The sequence below is a fragment of the Macrosteles quadrilineatus genome, unplaced genomic scaffold, assembly GCF_028750875.1.
Source record: "Macrosteles quadrilineatus isolate MER2022 unplaced genomic scaffold, UCM_ALF_1.0 Scaffold_2__2_contigs__length_208266976, whole genome shotgun sequence".
Taxonomy (NCBI): domain Eukaryota; kingdom Metazoa; phylum Arthropoda; class Insecta; order Hemiptera; family Cicadellidae; genus Macrosteles; species Macrosteles quadrilineatus.
This window is the reverse complement of record NW_026542595.1, coordinates 36,344,392-36,366,057: the sequence shown is the minus strand read 5'-3', so window position 1 is coordinate 36,366,057 and position 21,666 is coordinate 36,344,392. Positions and strand designations below refer to the sequence as shown.

General features: G+C 35.6%; 1 protein-coding gene across 4 annotated transcripts in view; it reads right to left on the bottom strand.

Moving 5' to 3' along the window:
• Positions 1–21,666, bottom strand: part of LOC128985941 (uncharacterized) — a 70,980-nt gene that overhangs the window by 27,050 nt on the left and 22,264 nt on the right. For all 4 annotated transcript variants that reach the window (XM_054405937.1, XM_054405939.1, XM_054405940.1 and 1 more), the window contains exons 5-9: positions 14,806–15,022; positions 8,187–8,376; positions 7,319–7,544; positions 1,249–1,438; positions 393–506 (exon numbers count right to left, since the gene is read on the bottom strand). In XM_054405937.1, the coding sequence (XP_054261912.1) occupies positions 393–506; positions 1,249–1,438; positions 7,319–7,544; positions 8,187–8,376; positions 14,806–15,022 (937 nt within the window). The remainder of the gene's footprint in view (positions 1–392; positions 507–1,248; positions 1,439–7,318; positions 7,545–8,186; positions 8,377–14,805; positions 15,023–21,666) is intronic.

Sequence of the window (21,666 nt, the reverse complement as noted above, 5' to 3'; positions counted from 1 at the left end):
CGAAACTTGGTGATCAAATCTCGAAACCAAAACTTTTCCTAAGTTTTAATGGTTTTGAGATTTGAGATTCGGTTTTGACACATCACTAGTGTGTACATCTGGTGACTTGTGAGCTGGCTTTTGAGCCTATCGCGGGCAGTGTAGGTGGGGCGAGGGTGGAGGTAATTAAAAACAGGACTGCAAACATTGTCACTGACTCAAGGGGTAGGTTTTCAAGGTTCATGTACTTGAGGGACTTCACGTGGGGCTGCATGATGGCATACAACGCTTTTGGACTAGGATAGTAGCGATCAGTCAAGTGCCAGCTTACATGTCACGAGTTGTAATAGTTTGTTTAGTTAATATATTTATGGACAATGTATAGACAAATATAAAATATAAATTTAAATTACCTCAAGGATATCGCCAGTTTGAAGTTCATGGTGTAGTTTTATGAGATCCAATGATGCTCCAAAATTATTTAATGAAGCCGCCCTTTCATATGCTTTTAACTCAAGTTCATGATCCTAAAATAACAACAATATGCAAATAATAAATAAAATAATAATAAATGTATAGATTATTTGGTTACCGTCAAAACGATCCCGTGTACTTTGTAGGGGGCACAGCTGTTTCATGCTGCACATTGAGCACATCATTAGGTCAGGATGTCAGCTGATATTTAGATACGATATTACGTATTTATAAATAACTAGCGGTTGTACCCGTGCTTTGCAACGGGAAGAGGACACAAAATAGAAACATTTTAATCTTTACATCTGTTGCATATAATAGTTACACATCCTCCAATGCTTTTAGAAACAAAAATCAACTTTTATAGCCTTAATAGAAACGTTTAAGTTATGACTTTTAAATCTGGTAAGTAGTGGATACCACCATTTTGGTTTATGATTATTTTAAATCTTGTGTAGGCTGATATGAGCCAATCCATCATCAAATAAATTAACATAAGTTAAAAATTGAGGTACAAGAAACTTAATAATTTACAAAATTTCATATTATTAGATAAATATTCTTCTGTTCCTTTTCCTGTAAACATCATGTTTAATCAAGTTTCTGTTTTACAACATAAAAATAAATTTTATTCCAACTCTAGCCTTAAGGATAACAATTTTAAAGGAATGTTGCTTTTCTGTCTTGGTCGATCTCGATAAAATTAGGAGAGAGGTACATTACACTAACTTGTTGAAATACAATTAAGTTTCAATATCAATTGAATAATATTAAATAAATAGATATAACACTTACACAATCGTATCTCTGGTGATACATGGCTTGTACATGATGCACCATTGGATTGTTTGGAGCCAATTCCAAAGCTTTGTCAATACATTCTTTGGTAAATTTGAGCTTTTTATTACGGTAAGGAAGTTTCATCAGTCCTTTGGCACAACGAATTAAAATATGAGGATCCTTTGGTCTCATTTCCACCGCTTCTCTGTTGAAAAAATTATAACGTTAGTGGTTTGGAAATGAAAGTCAATAGGGTTTTGATTTTGGAGCATAATACGGCATAGAACCTCTAATTGTTAAGAATAAGTATCTATAGATTAATTTGAAACTGTTTTTCTTTGTGACAGCTATTTTGAGAGAACGGCTGGGCGTAGAAACTCGGTAGAGGTGTCTAAAGAAAGGTCCTGGTCTGTAGATGAGCCATCAAAAGAGAACCATGGATAATTCCCTCGGGGCTCTGCCCCAGTGGCCTTTAAATTCCCATCCCATGTTATTCTTATGGAGGAAAACGAGGTTTTTGTCACAGCTAATTTGGGAGAACGGCTGGGCGTAGAAACTTGGTAGGGGTGTCTAAAGAAAGGTATTGGTCTGTAAGTGAGCCCTCAAAAGAGAAACGAGGAGAATTTCCTTGGGGCTCTGTCCCAGAGGCCTTTAAAGTTCACTCTGCAATTTTGTTTACATTACGACCATATGGATAATTTTACACTACTTTTAATAAACCAGCTGTTAATATTAACATTGTATTCAAAGGTCTACTGAAACTGTCAAAATTAAATGTTTACATTATATTTTTTTATTTTAAATGGATTCTCCACTGCATGGCAAGTTTTTTATAGTTTCAACAAAATGATGAATTTATGATACATTTTAAATGTTTTGTCTATGCTTTATTGCTCTTAGAAAATTTTAAATTATGAAATAAGTGTGATATATCAATTTCAAAGGAACATATAATTATTGGGTTAGCTTATATATATATTGTAAGGTTGGCAATTGCCTTTTTTTTCCTACTTTCAATCACCATTTATTTTTAAATTCAAGAAAGAACACCAGAGATTAATTTATTGGCATACAAGTTTTTGATAACGGGTTGAAAATTGTGTCATAGATGAGTACGTTGAGGATGAGAGCTGTGTTCAAGTTTTGGAATAGACTAACTACGGAGTATGTTTCATCTATGGTTTTGGTGAAGTAGGTGAACTAATGTCAATTCAGGTATTTAAAAAAAATGTGTACACGGTTTTTACTTTGATGTACACATGTAGCTAGGTCGAACAACGCATCTAAGCCTCATTACATACAAAACATTCGGAAACACAACAGTCTCATCACATCTCATCGCATTTGCATAATTTGTTACCAAAGCTGGACTAGGTTATGGATTTGGTTCCGCAAATGTTCAAGATTTGTGATCAAATTTCCTACAATTATGGTTCATTCCATCCACGAAATACATGCACAGCTTTATGTGATCGATATGGCAAAGGCAAAACTACCCCATAAGTTAATGAATTATCAAGTAAGAACAGGATGATTAAATACATGGGTCGATGTGGCAAGAGAAGGAATTAAAATTGCTGGGATCAAAGTAAGAATGTTACTGCTTTCTGGAGAATCAGATATTTTTATCAAATACAAAAAGAACTGATTTAATATGCTGATAGAATTTTGTATTTTTATGACCAAAGATGAAGATTTATTATAAATCCGGATACAATCTAAATTATTTTCCTAAAGCAGATGGAATTAGTTGTTAGTAATAAATATTGACTCTTTCCGTTACATGATAGACTAATTATATTAACTCATTCTCCCATATAGTGAAAGTGGCTTTGGCATGAAACAAACTCATGAACAAACAATTATAAGACTCCTAAAATACCTTTTGGGCAACCTAAAGCCGATAAAAAGGTAGGAAATATTGTGTTAAACGAATTCATCAATCACGTTTTTTTAGGGAACACAATCGTCATACTTATTATTGCTTATCCTCCCTTCATTTAACTAAGATTTAATGACTTTCACTCTATCCATCGCAGTTAGCTGAATTTACATAAAACCTCAAGATTAACCGTCGATTTCGACGGGGTTCCACTAGTTATTATTATTTAAAATCCATGTTTTAGCCCCTGAGCTGTATAATAACTAAAATAGGCTTTACCTTCGTCACTGCAGCTCAAATTCTTGTGGTGTAACTACGTTACGGCCGTTTCGGCATTACAATATAGTTTGTATACGTTTTTGTAGTCTGACGATGGCATTGTAATGCCGAAACGGCCGTAACGTAATTACACCACAAGAATTTGAGCTGCAGTGACGAAGGTAAAGCCTATTTTAGTTTAATAAGTATTAGTTTAGCCATATTAGCTGTAGTTCATAATGAAAGGGTTAAGGCATAGTTGTTGAGTCGTCCACTTCAAGCAATACTGGTCACATACAATGGCAGCGATAGCCTCAACCAGGATTTTTCGGGAAATTTTATTGGAACCCATGACAGGCCCTATCATAACAACATTTTATATGAGCATTACCATTCATTGTTATTTGACAAAAATGTGTTAAGTAATACCATTAAGAGCGCTAGCAAAAGTAAGTTTTGCTAAACTGACACTACAGTACTTATTGACCAGTCGATAAAAATTCTCTCCTAAGTCAAATACCCCTGCCGCAGCAAACCTGCCAACTAAGCGAATTTCCGTTTGCCTAACTGATTTTCAATTAAATCTATTTAAATAAAAAAAGGGTTTAACAAGTACCTAGGTTTGCTGCTCCAAGGAAACTAATAAAGTGTGGTTTTTAGTAAAATATTAATAGCTTATTTTTAAATAAATAAATTTGCCTAGTTTGATCAAAATATGTCCATAAACAAGCAAACTACAACATTTTACAATATTCTCCATAAGAATAACATAAAAATTTTAAATTAACAATTTTTTGAATTTTCTCCGTTACCAATAATTGTACAAAAACACTTTGATATACTAAATTATTTGTTTTTATAAGCTCTTTAAAAAGGACTTGAGAGAAATTGTAAAATTTTATGTTTTGAGGGCCAAAAATGAGAAAAACCAATTTTTACCCTATAAAACCCAGTTCCCATGGTCCAATCATGCTGGTTCACAAACTCATTCAAGTTTATCCCGCCTTACACCTTGAAACCAAATTTCATCAAAATCGGACAAAAATTACTCAAGTTATCGCTTTCACTGACACATATAAATATATAAAATACACAATATATATAACAATTTGAACGAATGGTGTTTTTGGCCTCTGGGGACGTCAAAATTAAAAAGTAAATCGGTCCCGGGCCTAGACCTTACCATGCCACCTACGGATTGAGCTACTACCCTATAGGAAATTTGCTAAAATGTCTGCAGTCATGCGGGTTGTATAAACTCTCCTTGAGGTCTGCTTGAAGGCGCTATAATCGGGCTGTATTTTAGAATCGATGTGGCCCCCGGCGGGTCACAACAGAGAGAGAACAGAGGGCCAGGCTTACAAGTTACCATGCGATTGCATCACAGCTGGAAAAGCTTATTGTGCACCCTCATTCACAGGTCCTCATTCTCAGTCACATCCCAGGTCCTTTGTGAACCATGAAATCCTTTTGACTATGGTTTCCTGTTGTTCCCTTTAATCTCCCGTAAATAGGCCAAGGGGATCTCATATGCAGACCTCGTTGGTCTGGGCACATACATATAACGTGGAAGGCTATGTCTCCTTTTCCTCACCACATTTCCTACATAAGAGGCTTTCAACTTGAATTCCCATCTTGTGTTCAATCTTGAACGCAATTGTGTCCGCGGAAAACCCAGAGGCCGCTGATGAAGCCAACCCCCTTCTTATTCAGCCCTATCGCGCCGGTAGGTGTCTGCAGCATTCTCTTTACTGTATGTTGCCATTATCATGACCAGCAATTGTCCGTCAGGGTTTGAGTTTCCCCCGACAACCGCCCAGTGGTCTGTGTCAAGGTCATTCTGCAGCTTGAGGCCCTGCATCACGTCCTTCCTGGTCATTGCCCCCATTAAGGTTGGAACAAACGCTGATACGTTCACAGCTCTCACATGGTCTCTGGCTGGGGTAAGCTGTAGCGAGATTTTCCCGAAGGGGACTTGCTTGACCAGCCAATCCTTTGTGGCTGCGTTAGCACAGCCAGCCACCAAGGCTCGGCCTTCAAGATGGCAGCTGCTTATCCTGACGTCTTTGCCACGAATTACCTGAACAGCTCCCCCTTGATTTTGTTGGCTTCAGCTTCCGTCCGTTTCCTGTACGAGTGTTCAGATCTGGCGATGGCCATCTTCTCCACAGTCAGTGTCTCCAAATAGGTGAGTGCCAGTGCTCTCTGTGAACCTCTATGCTGCTGTGAGAATATCGATTTTCTAGCCGAGCCTGGCCTACTAGCTTGAGAGATCTAGTACAAAATTGAGCTCAAGCCGAGCTGTTGCGACCACGATAACATCCCGACCGTAGAACACGTCTGCAAGGATCACACCCATGTGATTGAAAGATTCACGCTTTTGCTCCAATCGGGGATGTCGACGAGAACATTCCCCTGTAGATGACGATCATGATATCTCCGTTGTTTCGGGAGACGTTCAGGATTTTGCCGCAATCATGGATGACAATGATGACGCCTCGGTGCCTCGGGAAATGATGTACCAACCCCAAGTGCAAGCTTTGGTGGAAATACCTGTGATAATGTTTTGAAAGATTATTTGGAGAGGGAATGAACAAACTTGCGAAGAGGGCCCTCGGGTTCTTATCACTGCCACTAGAAACTAAATTTAAAGTTAACTTACCATGGCATAAACTGGATTATTTTTAAAAAGAAAACTAATTATTCAGGGTTTACTTTAATCACAACACCTGCCGGCTCCTGCGAGGAGGGAAACCAATTTAAATAAATTTAAAAGAACGCTAAAAGATTTTTTTTTAAATTTACATCATTTTATGCTGCAGAAGACTTTAAAGAATTAAGAATTAAACAAAAGTTACATAACAGTAACATAAGTCTAATTTGAATTTCATAACAAAATTAGGGGAACAATTTCAATTTTAACTATGTTTGTTTATGATTAGTAATACTTTTATTATATTTATTTTATACCGGAAACTAAATATATATTTTTTTTTATTTACTGCTCATGTTACGATGATTGATACATTTATATACCTATATAAATAAAATTAGAGTTTTGTGTATACATTGCTCAGAGTTATATATTTTTTGGTTATTTTTACGTTTTATACATTAAAGAAACCTAAACAAGTCTTATCTCAATTTCTGTCTATCTGTCACGGCCCAGAAAACATTTTACGCGGCAAACTCCTGAAAAACGAGAGCATCGATCGGGATTCAAATAGTCTTTTTGTATTCACTGGATTGGCTAGAGTGTCTTTAGCCATTAAAATATGACCTCACTACTTTTGAAATAAAATAATGGACGTTCAAAAACCCAATTGTGTAAGATTTTTTCAAGTTTTCTCTAAATGCTTACCATATTATGTCATTTATGAAATACTCATCTGTTTGGAAAATACGACATCCAAGAAGTAACGAACAGCTGTTCAGATACAGATTATTTTTTCTATCCGTCACTGGATATTATGTTTCCATTAAAATGTTGTTTACAAATACCGCAACCATTTGCAATCACGTTTTGTAAGAAAATCCAAAACCAAGTGAGATTAAAAATGTTGTGCCTTACATAACAGATTTTATTAATAACAAAAGTGCAATAATGTGCAACGGTATTGCATGCAACCAACTGCTGTTCTGATTATAAGGTTTCAACTGACTACATGATCCCGTCCGTAGAACACCCACACAGCTAGAGAGGTTATATAGGCCTATAAGTTGCATATAAGTTTGTTATATTTCTGTTTATGTTCAGTTAGAAATTCTTAATTTTTTTACTATTTTGTTGACACTAAATCTTATTATATATTTTAAACATTTTGTAATAGTCATGTGTATGTATTTATAGCCTATATGACTATTCAATGTGTGTTCTTTGTGTATAACAAAAAAGAAAAGAATTATTTTATTTTATTTAAAAAAAAAAAATTGATCCATACTTACTCAAAATTTTTCATAGCTGCATGGTTTGTTTTCTTAATTTTGTTATTTAGCTCAGGTTCTATTTTAGGATGATGTTTGTATTCCCTCAATGTTTTCTCGGCCAAGACTTGGCCCAGGAAAACTTTGTATGTTGCATTCCCCTTGTCAAGATCAAGAGCTTTATTAATCGCAGTGACTTCTGTTCTGTCTACAAGATCATGACATTGAGCTACTCTGCGCAATCTCCCTGGAACAATATTGGACAGTAATATAACAATAATACTAAGCAAATAACAAAAATTGTTAATGGGGGGTCAGAATAAATGATGATTTAATGTAAACTTACTTGCACACAAACACACACACACAAACACACACAAGTCTTTTAAGTACTGGTTAAAGGTAATGGAGGCGGCGTAAACAATGGCTGGTAGTTAGGCAAACGGCCGAAACATGGTTTAGAATTTAGCAGTTTCTGCTGGCGTTTTCGTCAGAATCTTTTTGATTTATTTTTATTATTTAGTTAAAGAGTTACTTAGTTAGAGTTAGAGCAAGTTATTTTTCCAAATCCAGTCCTTACAAATAGTGTCAGAAACAACTAGAGATGGACGGGTCCTGAAATTTTGGGAAATTTCGATGAAAAAAATTTTCTTGATTTTCGGGACGGGATTACATTATACTTGGGAATTACTGACTAAGACTTGCTGTTCATTAGCCAGGATCATTTATTTAAAATCCAATGATCAGGAACAGCTGGGTCCAGTTTCGAAATATCGAAAAGCTACTGACCTTTCTAAGGATCGAACCGGCAACCTTTTGATCTTTAGGCAAGCACTATAACCACTCGGCTACCCAGCCAGTTAAAATCTTTAAAAACATAAATACTTACCCATGCATTTACTGATGAAGAAGTGCCACTCAGCAATAGAATGGTCTATCACCTTTGCCTTACTAGCCTCAGCCAATGCATACTTGTTTCCTCTGTGACCGTATTCCATTAACACTCCAGCTGTAATGCCATGGATCCCAGATTTGTTTGAACGGTTCATCGCATCTTTCGGTAGGATCATATCTATGCACTGGAGCAGGAATCCAAATAATGAATAAACAGTTATCATCAATATGACACATACTTTCTCTCCTTTGCTTGTCAACAATCCTCATCGTGGACATGCAGTGGGAGAAAGTATGGTATTTTGTGGGTAAAATTACAAAAGTTGTAATAACTCTCAAACCGTAATTTTTACAGAAATGGGCCTACAGCTAAAAGGATCGTAATAAAATACTAAATTTGAACTAAATCTTTTGTCTAGTTTTAGCGAATTTCCCATATAGGGAATAAGCTATTACCATAGTACTCATGGTAAGACCTGGACCCGGGACCGATTTTTTTTTTTTCGTTTTGAGGTCCCTAGAGGCCAAAAACACCATCCGTTCAAATTCATATATATATCTATATAAATAAAATTAGAGTTTTGTCTGAACATTGCTCAGAATAATAAACTTTTAGGTTATTTTTACGTCTTATACATTAGAGAAACCGAAACAAGTCTCATCTAAATTTCTGTCTGTCTTCCTGTCTGTTACGGCCCAAGAGCCATTTTACGCGGCCTACTCCAGAAAAACGAGAGTACCTATCAAGTTCCAAATCATTTTAATGTATTCACTGGATTGGCGAGATTGTCTTTAGCCACTAAAATATGGCGTCACCACTTTGTAAATAAAATGACGGACGTTTAAAAACCCAATTTTGTGCGATTTTTTTGTAAAGTTTTCTCCTAATGTTTAGCACATAATCTTCTATGAAAAAACGAACAGCTGTTCAAATCAAGATTATTTCTTCTAGCTGTCACTGATATGTTTACATTGAATGTTGTTTACAAATACCGCAACCATTTCCGATCTCGTTTTGAAGGGAAATAGACCTTGAATCAGTGTTGTATATTGCTGGGAAACTTACATTTTTTAAATGAGCGTTTTCAGTCGAGACTTGGCACACGACCGACGCGCGTCTACTTGTCCATAGTAAAAATAAAAGTAGGCCTACCGTGTATTTATGTTTTATTCGTCATGTGTATAAGTGTATAGTTCGTGTATGTGTTTCAAAAACTCCAAGACGCACCTAATGGGGAAGCTCAAGACCTTATATTAGGACTGATGATGGCGACTTAATTTCGCCGAAATGCATCTCCTGTAATAGGATACATTAGGATCGACCAGCTGACACAGGTAATTTATCCTTTTATTGATTGTCATACCGATCCGGAACAACAAACAACATAAAATGAAGTTATGTATAGGCTAATAAATAGTTTGGCCAGCATATCTGAAAATATGCAAACCAACTGCTGTTATATAAGAAGGTTTCAACTGATAACTATAAGATCCCCGTGCGTAGAACGGGTACACAGCTAGTATATATATATATATATATATATATATATAGTAGAACCTCTTTAATCCGAACCCCCGTAATCCGAACGTCCACTAATCCGAACCCCTCATTGCTGTACTCTATACACAGTATAGCAGTTCTTTATTGTATACTGTATTTAATGTACAGTACTGTTTATTCACCATGTATTGGATAAACACTGTATTTTAATTTATAAAACATTTTTTTCACTTTTCCCAAAATAATTTAGATCAATTTTAGCCATGTTTTAGCTATTGTTATGTAAAAACAACAATATGTTCTGTAATCCGAACTATTCACTAGTCCGAACTACCCCTGGTCCCATTTAGTTCGGATTAAAGAGGTTCTACTGTATATATATATATACAGGGTTAGTAAAAAGTGTGGAGACCCCCTGTTATTTTTTTAACGGCCCATACTAGAAAAACTAAACTCGGCACACCATTATGGCATGCTATGAAGTACTTTTTGGGCATAACCGTCACTTGGTGTTTATCCCCAAAATGGGGGATTTTGGGGGAAACTCAAAAATTTCAAATACAAAGACCCATCGAGTGACCCCTCATTTTGAAGGTCCTGGTTATTTCCGATTTCTAAATATTTCAATCGGCTTCCATTGTTTACTGGATTGAGATAGAAACCTCTAGTTTGCGTTGTTAGTTTTCTTTTCTTAGGACCTTCAAAATGATGGGGCTTATCATTTAAAACCTTTGGGTTTCCCCCAAAATCCCCCATTTTGGGGAAGTACACCAAGTGGTGGTTATGCTCAAAAAGGACTTCATAACATGCCATAAAGGTGTGTAGAGTTTAGTTATCCTAGTGTGAGCCGCTACAAAATTTACAGGGGGCCTCCAGACTTGGAAAGCTGCAAGTTAAATTTAAATTCTGAAAATTTCAATTGGCTGCCATTTTTTACTGGATTGAGATAAAGACCTCTAGTTTGCGTTGTTGGTTTTCTTTTACCAGGACCTTCAAAATGAGGGGTCACTCAATGGGTCTTTGTATTTGAAATGTTTGAGTTTCCCCCAAAATCCCCCATTTTGGGGATGTACACCAAGTGACGGTTATGCCCAAAAAGTACTTCATAACATGTCATAAAGGTGTGCCGAGTTTATTTTTCTAGTATGGGCCGTTAAAAAAATAATAGGGGGTCTCCACACTTTTTACTAACCCTATATATACATATATATATATATATGTCCGTTAGCGCGATATAAGCTTGTGCTTGACTCAACTTTTTAGGCAAACATCGTAACCAGAGGAAGATGTTCTGGAAAAGGTGTTCTCAAAGAGGCTTTTCGTCCGTGGTATGTGGGTGCTAATCTATAATACCTCCAGAGATTTTTTCATTTTTTTTATTTTCCCATAGAAACCCATAAAATACCGGTACCTAATGGAATTAATATCAAAAAGATAAAAAAATACCCCCGCCGCAGCAAACCTGCAGACTAAGCGAAATTTCCATTTCCCTGAATGGATTTACACTAAAATGTCTCCTTAAAAATATCACATTTATTCCCTACTAGCTGTACCCGCGGGCTTCGCCCCGTTTAACTTCATAAGTATTCGCATGGCTCATTCACATCCTGGTTGAAGTTCGTTCGCTACGCTCACTCACCTTTAGGTTGGAGCTCGTTCGCTGCGCTCACTTGCCTTCAGGTTAGCTCGTTCGCTACGCTATCTCACCCCCAAGGTTGAAGTTCGTTCGCTACGCTCACTCACCTTTTGGTTGGAAATTAGCTGTTGTCATAAATAAAAAAAATAATAGTGCTGCACCCTGTTGGTAATCCTTATAACTTTGATGCTATTGAACATCATAGAACAGAACCAACTTGTTTAATTGAAACAGCTGTTAAGATTCATTAATTCCTTTAAATATGAAAAATCATAAGGTTAACATGGGGAACTACAGAGCCACTGAGGCGGAGCCCGAAAGAATTTTTATGCTTTAATGTTAATCGGGAATGTGAGCTATAATCATGCCAAATTTTAGCCCAATCCGTCCAGTAGTTTATGCGTGATTGAGCAACACACACACACACACACACAAACATACACACAAACACACACACAAACTCACAAACTTTCAGATTTATAATATTAGTAAGATTTAAATAGAATCAGTTTAAAACATACTTAGGTTTGCTGCAACAGGGAGGGTAAAAGTGTTTTTTATGTAAAATGTTAATAGTTGGTAAGAAATAAAAACATTTTCCAAATTTGGGCAAAATATGTTAATAAACAAGCAAACTACAACAGTGTACTTATTCTCCATAAGAATAACATGGGAATTTTAAATTTACAATTTTTTGGAATTTTCTCCATAACCATTAGGCGCATAACGCTTCAATATACTAAATTATTTGTTTTTTTAAGCTCTACAAAATAGTTTAGAAAGAAATTGCAACATTTTATGTTTTTTGGGTCAAAAATGGGAAAAACCTATTTTTACCCCATAAAAGCCGTTAGCGTCATATAATTTACACGAAAAAAATAAATAAACATTTAAACACGACACAAACACGAATACGAGACATTTATGCTAACTGGACTCAACTGGACATTTAGTATGGACTCAAACTCCGCCGGGTTAGCGTCGTCCGTTTTCTTAACTGATCAGTTACCATAAATGTCTCGTATTCGTGTTTGTGTCGTGTTTAAATGTTTATTTATTTTTTTCGTGTAAATTATATGACGCTCTTCGTATGAAGAAAGAAAACTGTCCTTGTACAGCCTGATGATGGTGTCACACAGACACCGAAACTAGTAGTGCTAACAACAACATTGGATTACTTAATAGCAGGTATTTAAACCTTTTAGAATATTTGGAATCCCATGATTTGATTTGCAAAGAAAAGTTTGGATTCTGAAAAAGACAACTCTGGCAATTATTTCTCTGGTTGATAAGGTGCTAGATTGTTATGAAAAAAGGACTTTGCTGCAATCACTTTCTGTGATCTAAGTTAAGCCCTCGATCGAGCTTCACATACAGTACTGTTAGAAATATTAAAGCACTACAATATCAAAGGTGTGGCTTTAGATTTTTTAGGTCTTTTCTGCAAAATAGACCTCAGCATTAGGGAATAATGTGTCACGATGTAAACCTGTAACCTGCAGAGTCCATCAAGGCTCTGTACTTGGGCCATTATTGTTCTTGATAGTGGTTAATGACTTTTTAAATGTCCTTACAGATATTGCTTATATGCAGACGACACCACGGTAATCACCAGGAGTACAGACTTTTGTCAACTCTTAGAAAACTGTGAGTTGGATTAAAATGGTGTTGAGAACTGGCTCACAGAAAATAATATAGTTTTATATAAAGATAAAACATTAACTGTAGTATTTAGTCATAGAGAGATTACTGAGATGCCAAATGAAAATGCCAAAGTTTGGGACTAACTTTTGATTCTACTCTAAATTGGCAAAATCATGTTCATTTGGTGAAGGCAAGACTTAGTTCTAGTGTATTTCCTATGAAATGTTTGTGTGGTGAATTGAATCAGAATACTTTAATACAGGCTTATTATGGACTATTTCATAGCCATTTAAGGTATGGTTTGATTGTTTGGGGATCTTCTCCTCATGCAAATGAAGTTTTTATTACAATATGTTGCCATTAGGTATAAGACTGCTTAGCGATAAGGATTTTAAAATTAAATTAAATGATTTTCTATGTAAAGGATCCTTTTATTCTGTAGAAGAGTATATGTCAAGACAATGGACTGTTAAGGATTTCTGTTGAATATCATTTATTAAATTGACGTGACAATGTATTTGAATGAAATATTTGTGACGTAATTTTCCTGAAGACGAAACGTGGGAAATTACGCCACCTGTACGATAAACGAAGTCCCAGGAATCGCACGAGTCGGGTTGCAGGGATTTTCCCAGGAGTCGATCGATAGTGATTAGGATAGCCTTCTGTGAGGTAGGGTAAGCCTATGTAAATTATTGCAACACTGTTTGTGCGCGGTGTATTAGTTATGTATTAGTGAGTAATAATGAGTTTTGTATTAGTGACACTTTTTTGTCGTTTGGATCATCTATTGGTGAGTGGTGTAATAATACGCTGCTTGCGTTATTCAAATTTACTTCGCCTGTTTCAGTTATTCGATAAACTTAGCCAAATTTTGCGGGCTAGGCCTGACTCTCAGACCTAGTCATACGATACTTTTAACCAACCAATTTAGCAAAGCATTGTAGTTGGTGATTTAATCTTCTAAATTAACGCCTTGAAATTTATATTTGGACTTTCTCTTAAATTTTAAATCTGTTCTAAAGTTCCCCTAAGTTTGTCCCAGCAGACAGGTTTCTGCTAGACTAGTTTTGCAGAAGTTTGCTTAAGTTGACCACTTGAGTAAGTACAAGTTTTAGTTTTGTTTTAAGCTCAAGGAGCAGTTTTATTTTTCGTTTCCGTTTTTCTCGATTTGTTTCTCACCAGGAAAACTTAAGCCAGCTTGTGTTTTTTTTTTTTTTTTTGTAAATCCAGACTCTGTGGGACTTAGGCTAGGCTAGGCCTATCTTAAGCTAACCTTTGTCTGTTTCAGGTTAACACTTGTACCTTAACTCCGTAGGTAAGCGGGGTGTAACTAATTCTATTTATAGGGAATAAATGTGATATTTTTAAGGAGACATTTCAGTGTAAATCCAATCAGGCAAATGGAAATTCACTTAGTCAGCAGGTTTGCTGCGGCTGGGGTATTTTCTATTGCTTAGGTACAGTAGTAGAACATTATGGCTATGGTAGATGTTTTATGCTATAGCATACCATAAATTTAATGAACCAAATTCCCTCAAACGGTGTCCTTACCCATTGCAAACGCAGAGCATGAGTATAACTGCAATAATATATACTTATACGCCAACCCCATACAAAGGATGGGTACTCTGCTAGTTGCGAATAAATCTGAAATTTTTTAAGAGATATTTTAGGGAAATTTAAATCATGCATATGGAAATTCACCTAGTCTGCAAGTTTGTTGTAACATGGCCATGGGTATTATTGTTTTTATTCACCTCACCATCCACTGTGCTGCTATTCTTAGGCTTATCCACATGACTTTAAGTTTACTTTTATGATAGTACTGACCTTTTCTGCCTCAGTGAGCATGTTTTGTTCCAGGTAGAGGAAAGCTTTACTAGCATAGACAACATGTTTTAAAGCATCTTCTATGCAACTAAAAAGGTTGTCACGATGATTTGACTCGTTATTTAACAAGGACTCTAAACCACAAACTTCTTCAAAGGCCTTAGAAATATTTTTAGCTCGCCAATACTCATAACTGATCACTAAATGGAGTAAAAATCTGAAACAAAACAAAATAAAAGAAAGGATACATACAAACAAAAATAACGAAAGGACCACTTAAAATTTATACTCCATTGTTACATTCCCTTATAAATCATGTACTGTGTCTAATTAGGAATTAAGGAAGTGAATAATTAAGTCTTAATTAAGGAAGTGAATACCTATTTAAATTATTAAACAGTAACACAAATGTTTTAGTACTCTTGTCCAATACAATACTAACCCATTGCTTTAATATTTGTCCCTAAGCCAATTTTTTTAGGTGATGCCGTTTTATGTCTTCTATTGCACTTGTAGTTCAACACGTATGTCCAAATTTAACCAAAAAAAGAAAAATCCCAGTACTCTTCCTCTTTACTAATGTGAAGGAAACAAAACTAAAACTACCACTTAAGCCAGACACAGTTGATTTACATCTCGCACTATCGCAGAGAGTTCTGTGATAGTTTCTTGCAACCGTAGCCACATTGGTGATCATATCTTTTGATCGCTTTCTGGTAGGGATGGATGAGATTGAATTTTTAGTTTGAGACGAGACGAGATTTTTTTTTCTCATTTCAAAAAATCAAATACTGTAAATTGGCTGTTAGTCTACTATAGTTCGGCCGCTTAGAAAACGACCTGCGCGCTAATGCTAGAGGAGGTCGCTTTCTAAGCGGCCGAACTATAGTACAGGCGCTAGGTGCAGTTGAGTATGCATAAAAAGAGTCAGAGATTTTGACTTTTGATTTTGGAAATGGGGACCTAGGTGAGTGTAAAAACCCATGTCGTCGCCTCCAGGGGTGGTCGACAACATAGGGGTGGGGGCGCAAAGTTGCGAAAAACGTTAATCAGAAAACCACTTTTAACTCCCTTGTTATTGAACGTAAGTAAAAGACTCATTTAAATTGACTTTTGATTTTAGTAATAGGGGCCTAGGTAAGTGTAAAAACCCATGTCATCGCCTCCAGGGGTGGTCGACATAGACATAGACATTGACAATAGACTTTATTTGCACAAAACATTCCATACATGTCATAACATTTAGAATAGGTGCATTGTCAAAATTAAATCCATACATAAAATATTTAACATTAAAACTTTTAACTTAAAATTAAACACTTAAAAAAAAAAAAAAATTTTTAATTGTAGTTCTGTACAAATCTTCAATTAAGTAAAAAGCCTTGTCAATAAGAAAATTATCTATTGTATCTTTAAATTTGGTTTTGCTTAGTGACTTATAGCATGGCGGAAGCACATTGTACAATCTCAGCCCAGCGTACAATGGAGATTTTTCATATAGGGTCAAACGGTGTCTGGGGAGTCTAAATATATTTTCATTTCGGGTTTCATACCTGTGATTAAAATGTATTGTTTCGGGTAGCTCATTTTTAACTGAATGTATGTAATTTAATAATTCTAGAATATACAACCCTGTTAATGTATGAATTCTTAAATTTTGAAAATGTTTCTTACAAGAACTGCGTGGATGAGAGTTGGTAATAATACGAATAATACGTTTTTGTAACCTGAATAAAGTTTTAATACCAGTAGCTTGACCCCATAAAATTATGCCATATCTTAACACTGACTCCACATAAGCATGATAAACTACTTTAAGTGTCTCAATAGAAACACAGTCCCTTAAATGTATGAATAAAGATGATATCGACCTAATTTTGTTACGTAAATAATTCAAATGTGAATCCCATTTAACTGCGTCATCTACGTAAACCCCTAAGAATTTATGAGCTTCAACTAAATTAAAGGAACAGTTTTCCATATTTTTGTGTCTAGTAGAAAATTTAATAATATTTGTTTTTTCAACATTAAGTTTTAACCCATTTTCTAAAAACCATTGCTCCATGTCCTTTACCACACTTTGCAGAGAAGAAAACATTTCAGCTGTATTATTATTTTTGATCAAAGCAGTAGTGTCATCGGCAAAAAGAATTAGTTCTTTATTAATAGCTTTTGGAAGATCATTAATGTAAATAAGAAAAAAAAGTGGGCCCAATACTGAGCCTTGGGGAACACCTGTGGATATAATTTCCCATGGTGAATAATGTTTTTTGTTATCTTCTAAAATTAAAGTTCTTTGTTTTCTTTCAGAAAGGTAAGATTGTATTAAAGAAAAGCAACTTCCCCCAATCCCATAATCAATAAGTTTTAGCAACAGGAGTGAGTGATCCACACAATCAAAAGCCTTAGACAGGTCACAGAAAACACCTGCTGTGGCCTGAGACCTGTCCAAGGCCTCTGCAATCTCATTAACAAACTGAGTAAGAGCAGAAACTGTGCTTAAGTTTTTTCTGAAACCAAATTGTTTATTGTAAAATAAATTATTACTTTCAAAATAATTAACTAGTCTATAGCTTATTACTTTTTCAAATATTTTAGAAAAATTACTTAATACTGATACTGGACGGTAGTTATTAATATCTGATTTTGAACCTTTCTTAAAAACGGGAGAAATTTGGGAGTACTTGAGTTGATCCGAAAAAATACCATTCTCTAAACACTGATTTATAATAAGAGATAAGGGTTCGGAGATAATGTCAGCAGCAGATTTGATCAATTTAATTGGGATTTCGTCCCAGCCTACTGAAATTTTGTTCTTTAGAGAAAGGATGATCTTTTTTATTTCATCTTTATTAGTGGGGCTAAGATTGAACAATGTAACCCCACCATCACTGCAGTATGATTTTACAGACGAATGAACACCATTGACAGAAGCCTTTTTTACATTCAGATTAATAACTTTACAGAAAAAACTGTTAAAAAGCTTAGCTACATCATCAGGATTATTAACAGTGGTTTGGTTTGTATCATCTTTTAAAATAATTTTGTATCTTTGAGGACGGTTTAAACCCAGTTCATTGTTAACAATTTGCCAAGCTGCCTTAGACTTGTTTTCAGATTTTCTAATTAGGTTATTATTTGAGAGAATTTTTGAATTTTTTACAACTTTATTAAATATTTTTTTGTATTGCTTTACATAGGATAAAAACTCTTGGTTTCTACTAAACTTGGCTTCCAAGTGCAATTCTCGTTTCCTCTTACTGGAAATTCTTATACCTTGGGTCACCCAATTCAGAGTAGATTTATTAGTTTTAGCATTCTTTTTTAGTGATTTAACAGGAAATATATGATTGAAAGATAATAAACAATTTCTCAAAAAACTATTGTAATTTTCATTGGGGTTTAAAGTGGGGTTAAATACAAAATTATTATTAGTGCTCTGTAGATATTTGCAAAATTCATCTGTATTTCTATCAGAGATGATTCTTTTCTTAAAAGAACTAGAAGTATTCTTGATGGTTTTACACTTGGCTAGCATAGGGAGGTTTATAAATATAGCATTGTGATCAGAAAGACCTAACTCAGTGTTTAACCTGTAATGGCAACTAAACGTTTTGGGTGTGATAAAATTATCCAAACAAGTAAATGAAGTATTTGTTATTCTAGTTGGCTCCTCAAATTGAAAACAAAAACCATTACATTCGACAATTTCTTTAAATCTACTTGTGAATGTGTCATTCGTTAAAATGTCTATGTTAAAATCTCCAGTTACAAAAACAGTATTTTTTTTTTAATTTTTTCTGTATTATCAAAAATAGAATTTCAAGTCTATCTAAAAACTGTTTACTTATGTTGAAATTTGGTACTGTATAAATAGAAATCAAAATTGAATTAAAATCCACAAGTTCAATAGCAGAACATTCAAAAATAAAGTCTTCATTTAAATTGGAAAACTGTGTTATTGTTACATATTTACAGTTCTTATCCACTAATATGCAAGATCCGCCCCTACAGCCACTTCCTCTTATATAAGAACTTGTGAGGTGTTTATGTCGGGTAGGGCACCTATCGTAAACTTACCTCCGATTTGCTCGGACAGCTCGGGAGTAGTCCAGGGTTCTAGCTGAGTCTCCGTCGCTTGCTAACCGCCTCTCGATCTTCGTAGACGTTTTCTTCGTCGTCCTACATGCACCCGATACTATGGTTGCATGTAAGCACAACGACGCACTGACCAGGAATATATCGGCACTAAATACGATGCTGCTATGAGAATTAAAATACGTGACCAGCTTCTAGTCTAACAAAAGGTATCGCTTCTCGAATAAAAACTAAAAATCAATCTCTCGTAGTAAAATAAAAGGTCGACCCGCGCAATAACAAAATAACGAAATGAAAAGAGTCAGCGCTAATATGCCAATGAACTTCTTGGCTTCGAAATATAACTAAATGAAATACTTTTAGGTAAAATAAAATAAAATAACTTCCGATAAATAAACTAAAAAGTGTAGGCTACTGTGGCACCGCACACGCAGTGCCGGCCCGAGAAATACAATACGCTAATCACTTACAACTAAGATGATAGTAAATGTTAACTTTTACTCGCCAAAGTAAAACGGGGAAAATAGGATTATTATTAACGTAATGATATCCCACAGTACTTACGTCTGACGATACTTCTCTCGATTTATTATTTTTTCGCTTTTATGTTGTCTCGCACGTTGCGAATCGAATCGACGATCTTTGCTCGCAGGTCCGCTGCACGCTCTTGAGGAAGGGTGTTTAGCGAACAAGCGCTCGCCGTAGACTGACTCAAGAAATGTCCACTGTCCGGCGTCTCGGCTGCTCCCCACCACGTCTATGTCAGCGCCCCGAAGTCGCGGCGGCCAAGGCACGAACTAGGCGACTTGACTTGCAGCGGACATGTTGGGCATTGTTGTCGAGCGCGCTCAAACCTTCGCGGCCTTAAAATAATTAAAACTAACCCCCCCAATAATAATAATAATAATCTTTATTGTCATTCAGCAACATAAAATTGCAATAGACAACGTCAGAAGTCAGGACACAAATGTGACATCATGCTTAAATCTACATCATCCTATGAAACATTGAACATTTTGTTGCATAAACTGTACATACAGGCCTAAATATTTAAATTTAAAATTCTAAGATTGAATGCTTTACACAAATTTATACAAAACTTAAGTAAATAATGCTTCAAAACTAAACAATTTGTAAATATTCAGGAAATTTATAAAAAGATTTTTGACTTTTTTTAAATGTGACCATTACACACTAGCCAATTTAAAATTATTGATTGTATTTAACAGAGAGGCTGAATTATGATCTAACCAATGTTCATTAAAAGATATAGCTTTAATATTCAAATTGGCCTCAGATAAAAATAAATTGAGAGCTGAAATTTTTGTTAAATTTAAACCTTGACAATTGTAATGCATTATTAAATCACAGTTAGTTGAATAAAAAGATTGATTACATTAACCTTTTAGTTTGTTATTTTGAGCCAGTGAATTTGTTTTGTGCAAAGAATTATCTAAGTTACTTAATTTAGCAGGTACAAGGTCATTGTCAGAATGAATCAGTTTAAAATTAAAGGAGAACTATCATCTAAACAGGAATCTAACTCTAACATTGATGGATCACCCTCAACACTTGACACCACACATTTGCTCTGCTTTTTCACAACACTCGATGGTTTTGACTTAACAACTTCGTTATAGCTGAGACCGCCTGGAACCAACCGGGGGCTGATAAGACCAACAGCAGGAAGTTGTGTTGAAGTTGGTTGTGAGTGATGCTGTGGAGAACTAGATAGTGGTTGTAGTTGCTGCGAAGACGGTTGAGATGAGCAGAGTGTCAGTGGTACAGTTGTTGGTTTGCTTGCCGGGCATAATGTCTGGATGTTCTGTCTCAGCTTAAGGACAAATTCTGAATGGGAGAGTCCATGGTGAAGTATTCTCTGAGCACCAGGTTGTTCTTTTGTTACCACTATGATTGGAATGCCAGTGGTCCTATGAAACTCCATTATTTTCCTTGAAAACAAAATAGGGGTGGGGGCGCAAAGTTGCGAAAAACGTTAATCAGAAAACAATTTTTAACTCCCTTGTTATTGAACGTGAGTAAAAGACTCATTTAAATTGACTTTTGATTTTAGTAATAGGGGCCTAGGTAAGTGTAAAAACCCATGTCGTCGCCTCTAGGGGTGGTCGACAACATAGGGGTGGGGGCGCAAAGTTAAGAAAAACGTTAATCAGAAAACCACTTTTAACTACCTTGTTATTGAACGTAAGTAAAAGACTCATTTAAATTGACTTTTTATTTTAGTAATAAGGGCCTAGGTAAGTGTAAAAACCCATGTCGTCGCCTCCAGGGGTGGTCGACAACCTAGGGGTGGGGGCGCAAAGTTGCGAAAAACGTTAATCAGAAAACCACTTTTAACTCTCTTGTTAATGAACGTAAGTAAAAGACTCATTTAAATTGACTTTTGATTTTAGTAATAGGGGCCTAGGTAAGTGTAAAAACCCATGTCGTCGCCTCCAGGGGTAGTCGACAACTTAGGGGTGGGGGTGCAAATTTGCAAAAAACGTTAGTCGGCAAACCACTTTAACTCCCTTGTTATTGAACGTAAGTAATAGATTCATTTAGTAATAGGGGCCTAGGTGAGTGTAAAAAGAGCTGCTAGGGAGTTGAAATTTGGTCTTGCCCAAACGCTTCTTGGTCTTGGGCCCCAAGGAAAATATTTAAAAATGACATTTTCACATTTTAACCCCCCCCCCCCAAATCTAGAAATTTCCCCTCTATCTCATTCTTAGGGGGAATAGCATTGAAAGTGGTCGACTTCGT